The 6,000-nt window shown below is 41.6% G+C and overlaps 1 protein-coding gene across 1 annotated transcript in view; it reads right to left on the reverse strand.

Moving 5' to 3' along the window:
* WDR27 (WD repeat domain 27) overlaps positions 1-6,000 on the reverse strand; it is a gene marked incomplete at both ends in the record, with an annotated part of 107,547 nt that extends 101,547 nt beyond the window's left edge. Inside the window, 5 exons of the mRNA XM_084261058.1 lie at positions 1,131-1,182; positions 2,478-2,591; positions 3,041-3,165; positions 4,798-4,939; positions 5,818-6,000. Coding sequence (XP_084117184.1) covers positions 1,131-1,182; positions 2,478-2,591; positions 3,041-3,165; positions 4,798-4,939; positions 5,818-6,000 — 616 coding nt within the window. The remainder of the gene's footprint in view (positions 1-1,130; positions 1,183-2,477; positions 2,592-3,040; positions 3,166-4,797; positions 4,940-5,817) is intronic.

A 6,000-nucleotide genomic window follows, 5' to 3' on the forward strand; every position in this document is an offset into this window, starting at 1 on the left:
CAATTTGCACAGACAACCAGGAGAACGACCTGCCCTCCTCTCTTGTTTTGGCTTTTAGCCTATATGAGGTCATCCAATAATATGCATGCACAAAGCTCAACAACCACCATGAAGCTCATGCTCCCAATTTGTGATACAATCACCACTAACAGTACCACAAGCAGGAACAGCCAAGGGGGAGTTTCAGCAGGTGAAAGCTGTATGGTTCCTGAGGAAAAGGTGCTATTGGAGGAGAGGTCTCTGGTGCCCTGGGGACAATGTCTCTTCCTCTTTTCTCCTTTTTGCTTATCTTTCCACAAAATTAGCTTTCACTTTTAAGGTCAATATATGCTATCAACTGTAGATGCTGCTAACAAGTCTACATACTATATAGTATTTCATTCCATTTCATTTGAAAGAAAATGAGCAATAGAATCATAGAATTGTAGGGGTTGGAAGGGACCTCGAGAGATCATCGGGTCCAACTCCCCTGCCAAAGCAGCTCCCTAGCACATATCACTCAGATAGGCGTCCAGACGGGTCTTGAATATCTCCAGAGAAGGAGACTCCACCACCTCCCTGGGCAGCTTGTCCCAGGGCTCTGTCACCCTCACTGGGAAAAAGTTCTTCCGCATGTTGGTGCGGAACTTCCTGTGCTCCAACTTGCAGCCATTGCCCCTTCTCCTGTCCCCACAGAGCACTGAAAAGGGGCCGGCTGATTCCCCCTGCATCCCCTGCTTCAGATAATTATAGACTTTAATTAGGTCCCCCCTTAGTCTTCTCTTCTCAAGGCTGAACAGTCCCAACTTACTCAGCCTTTCCTCATAGGGGAAAATAGTATTCAGAGGAACTCTACCATACAAAACAAGACGGCTTCATTTATGTATCTCAGTAAATGGCAACAGTTCCACACACACCCTTGTGCAAAAAGGGTACTTTATGAAAGTACACTAAAACTATCTACCCACAGTACACTTTAAAGGAAAATATATTTACTACTGGCCCTAAAGAATGGTATGTTTACTCTTAGCTAGTCTATTAGAATTATTTTCACTAAATCAAATAGATGCTTGTATAATAATTTTATACTATTGTTTAGAGTAAGGATTTTTTTTCCCGAGGAAAAAGTATATATAAGAAAGAAAGTTTACCTGTTAATACTCCTGACTGATATATTAATTGGCCGGTAGAATAGTCCCACACCTTTTGGGAGGGGGGAAAAAAAAAAAAAAAAACAACAAATAAGTTTAGCACCTGCCTAGATCGTTACAGAAAAAACAAGTCAACAGCCACCATGTGGTGAAAGCAGAGAAATGCAAGCCGTTGAAAGTGATGCAATAAGGTAAGGGGTTTTTCCTGACTTTGCAGGTCAGTATCCATAGTGAAAAAGGGTGAAACTCGGCTGGTATGGATGCAGAAAGTAGTTAGGATTATTTATTATCACGTGTTCTTAGGTTGAGCTCTTAGTGACTTAAGCTGAATTAATGAAAAGACATACTTGAACTGGTTCTAGATTTCACACAGGGAGTTCAAATAAATTTACAATTTTCATACTGGACTCTGGGATAAAAGGTCATTGTTAATACTAATGATACTCATTCTGATCTTTAGACATAGAGATCTTTTCATTCAGTCATTTTTACTTTTATTTAATCTCTTAGATCAGCGTAGACTAAATAAGAAACAACTAGAAAGTCAGAATTATTAATATTCCTATATTTCATAAAATTCCAATTCAATCACAAAAGTAAAAATACCATATTCTCCAGAGCAGAGAGTTATATCAAAAATAAATATAGGAAAACAAAACTACCAAACAACCTTTGATATAGCAAGCTTTAATTTTAATTTAGCTTGTTGAACACAATGTTGGTCTGTGTTTAGAATCACAGAAAAGACAATCAGTAGTAGACTAAACTGCAGTTAATCAAGGTAACTAGCCCAGTATCTCCTGGAAGATACACCTGGGTTCACTCAGGCTCTCTGCCTAAGTTGCCTTCAATTGTCACCATGTACAGCAGCAGTAATCCATGGTGTCATCATACAAAATGTTATCTGGCAAAAAGTCTTACCAGTAAGCAATATCCCAGACATTACATGCAACAACCCAAACTAATATTCCTGAAAGGGAAAATTCCGATCAGTGTCAGCAGAGTTCAAGTTAAAGGCTTTCATTCAGTTCAGCATACCTGAAATATTTCAGTTACAGCCAAAGTGATCAAAATGCTTTATTTCCATTTGCCAGATGATAATAATCATCATAGTTAACACTTCACTGTAGAAATGTTTGAATATACAAAGCTTGCACTGCTCGTTTTTAAAAGTCAGTCATTTTTACAATAAAGTCCCAAGCAACTTTCCAAGAATAATGTGCTGATCTCTAGAAAGTCAAAGATGGGTTTTGCTTAATCTTCTGAGAATATTTAAAGGGGAACAAAGACTACTTCACATATTCAATAAATTATTCTTTTTTAAAGTACAGTTCTAAATTTCCTTGCCTTAAAGGTTCTGTCTTCTGACACAGATATAAGCATACTTTTTTCCCATGTGCAAAACTCAGCAGCAGTCACTGGAGCCAGGTGGCCATCCAACTCAGCTAGTGTAGCTTCGTTCTGTGATTTTTCAAGTCAAAATAAAACCAGATCAGATTTCAAACTAAAAATTAATGTTAAAAATAATAAAAATCAATAAACATTTTCATATTTGGATTCAAAATATTCTTTTTTTTTTTTCCTAATGAAAATGCAGCCCTGTATCCTGCTGGCAAAACCACTACACATTACATTTCCTTCTTTAGAATGAATGATATAGGAGTAATTTTTCAGATGCCCTCAGAATATTTTCTTCTTTTAAGTTATTGAGATATTGTCTGATTTCAACTTTTTAAATCAGTCTTCTATATGATATATGATGCATTATCAAGCATTAGTTCACACTTATTTTCATCTACATGAGAAAAAAATTGGTGCTTTTGCTTAATTACACTGACATTGTATCATGAATTTATCTGAAAGTAAGTTAGATAAATATCAACACATAGCTGCAAAGAATAGCATCTCACCTTTGCACTTAACATGTAGATCTTATTTCCAGCACATACTGCCACTTGTTGATCATCGGGACTAAATCTTACATGAAACACCGTTCCCAGAAGAGTTCCTATAACAATTCCTCGAGGTGTTAACCCTGCAGCAATTTTGTGGTTAATGAGAGTCAATGACATACAGAACTCTGGTGCAGTGAGATTCAATGAAATTTTGCGTAGCAGTTTACTAACCACACAGCTATCTCAGTTTCTGTCAGGAAGATGTACAGAACAACTCACAGTTTAATTATACCAGGCTTTTAGAAAGCAAGGCACAGAACTACACACCAGCAAGATTTCTCCGTCTGCCTGGCTGCCTTGATGTGACCTGGTACTATTTGAGATACTAATAATGAGTGTGTCCATCAAAGCATGTTTCCATCATTCCAAGGCTGTTAGGGACAGGGGTTTGGGATTAAGGTTATGTGCCCAAGGAACCCAGTAGTGCCACATTCATGTTGGAGGCAAAAAATTCTGACTGAAGCCCAGAAAAAAAGGTGGTTGAAAAACATTTCTCCTGGGAGAATATCCCAACCACTCAGACACCGAGCAATAGGGGCTTTCATTCTCTTGCTTTTCATTCTGCTGTGAGAAAGGAATGGAAGAAGAGCTTGCTGCTAAATGTTATTACAGAAGCTGATAAGACTAGCTTTGAAAACAGGCTCATGTTTCATCCCTCTCTTCCAAGTTTCATTCTGGTCATGTCACTGGCTCAAGTAGGCTGGTTTCTGCAGATTCTTATTTTATGATGCTACCTTTAATGATGTGAGGAGGCTTTGGATGTCTCATTAAATTTTATGATTTCACAGGAAACAATTTAACTAGGATAGAGGCATGATGACTACAGCTGTCCACAGGCTTCATCCCAGATGCTGTGGAGAATTTCTGCAATTGTTTAACATGTCAAGATCCACCAGGATGGAGAGATGGCTCACACCAACAGCTCCCTGATACAGTTGATACAGTTGAACCTTGATACAGTCGATAATTGTATGGTTAGAGAAAACATGCCACGACTGTGCAAAGCACTTGCATTGCTCCTTCACACACATGACAACAGCGATCCTGACAGACTGAGGAGAGGCTGGGCCATCTGTAAGATACTAAAATACTAGCTCCGCAGATATTCCGGGGGGGGGGGGGGGGGGAAGAGAAGCATTTAGGCATTGTGTGTTGTTATGCAGTGTTGCAGTGATTCAAAATGTCCCTGTCCATTCTATTCCACAGCGGTAGCACAGCCCCTGCAGCGCTTCCCCGCGTTTGCCCTGCTGGCGCTGGCCGACTCCCGCACAGCACCACGGCCAGCTCCCGGGGCCGCCCCGGCGGGGCCGCCGCCACCCGCCCGCTCGCCCCTGGCACCCCTGCCCTGCGGTGCGGTGGGCGCTGGCAGCGCGGCGGCTGTTAACGCGGGGTCTTCTGAGAAGGTATGATGACCGGGATGGCTGGGTTACTGGCCTGATTCATCTTGGCATTGCCGAAGAAGAGGAAGAGAGAAATGAGGCAGTATTTACTGCTGTCAGGGCTGCTGAGTCCAGTGGTAACGCATGCTACCCCGGTAGAACAATCTTTCTATCAAAGTAGTAGTGGAAGAAAAGGAGTTGCTGGGGAGGGGGTGTGTGTGTCTTCTACGGTGCATATTGTTCAGAGATTGGCTGGTCATTTGGCAGTTTGTAGGCGCGCTGCCTTTGCATCACTTCTCATATATAATACATATAATATGAATAATACTCTACCTTCTTGCACTTTCTGTATGCATTCATCGAGATTCCACACTATCACATATTCACGAGAAGCAGAGCAGACCAGAAGTGGATTGATTTTGCTTCCAAATGAGATTGCAGAAATTGAGTAACAATGTCCTAACAAACGCAATGGCTGACAAATGCAGACAAAGAATATTTAAATGAGTCACTCCAAACTAAGATTATAAACAAGCCAAAATAACAAATGGATAATGTACATGCAATTAACAAAACAACAACTAATTTTTCTTTATTGTTTCAAAATCACTTAACTACAGTGTAGCTGTACGGGGTTTGGCTGGGATGGCGATAACTTTCCTCCTAACAGTTTGCATGGTGCAGTGCTTTGGATTTTGTGACAAAACCCAGTGTTGATCGGCTGTTGCTAAACACTGCTTGCACAGTATTAAGGCTTTCTTTTTTTCCCACTCTGCCCCAGCCCCCCCATCCCTGCAGCAAATATGCTGGGTGTGCACAAGAGACTGGGAGGGGACACAGACAGCACAGCTCACCCAAACAGGGAATGCAATATTCCCTACTATATGATGTTGTGCTCAGCAGTAACACTGGGGTATTGGATGAAGAAGGTATTGGAGGGCTTGGGGATTGTCTTCTATGGTTGCTGTTGCTTGGAGACTGGCTGGGCACTTGTAGAAGATGGTGAATGATTGGCTTTACATCACTTCTTTTTTTCCTCTTTCCTTCACTCACTAAGCTATCTTTATCTCAACCTGTGACTTCCCATGACTTCTCACTGTTTTTCATCCGATTCTCTCCCCCACCCCTCTGGGAAGGAGACCGGACGGTGGTTTAGTTGCCAGCAGCATCAACCCGCCGCAACAGTTTATATTATTCCCATCACAATAACAAAGCTCACAACAAACGGTAGCTAGCACCATCCCAGCACCAAAGTGAAACCTGACCCGCTACCCCTCAGAGAGTTTGTTTATATCTTCCTTTTAAGCCTGCTCCTGAAACAGGAGCCTGCGGAGGGATCCATTGTGTTCTTACCTGATCGGTCGCCGTGTTCCAGATGCACAACTCATTCTGATTCCAAGGGAAAGCACAGTGACGGTGGCTACACCCCAGCTGAACAAGGGACTCGGACAGCGTCCATTTAAGCAAGTGTTTTACACAGATCACTTCAGGACGGCAGCTTCCTCCAGAAGAACAACCGTCCCCGTCGCTTTCCAT

The sequence above is a fragment of the Gallinula chloropus genome (assembly GCF_964237585.1).
Source record: "Gallinula chloropus genome assembly, chromosome: 3".
Classification (NCBI taxonomy): domain Eukaryota; kingdom Metazoa; phylum Chordata; class Aves; order Gruiformes; family Rallidae; genus Gallinula; species Gallinula chloropus.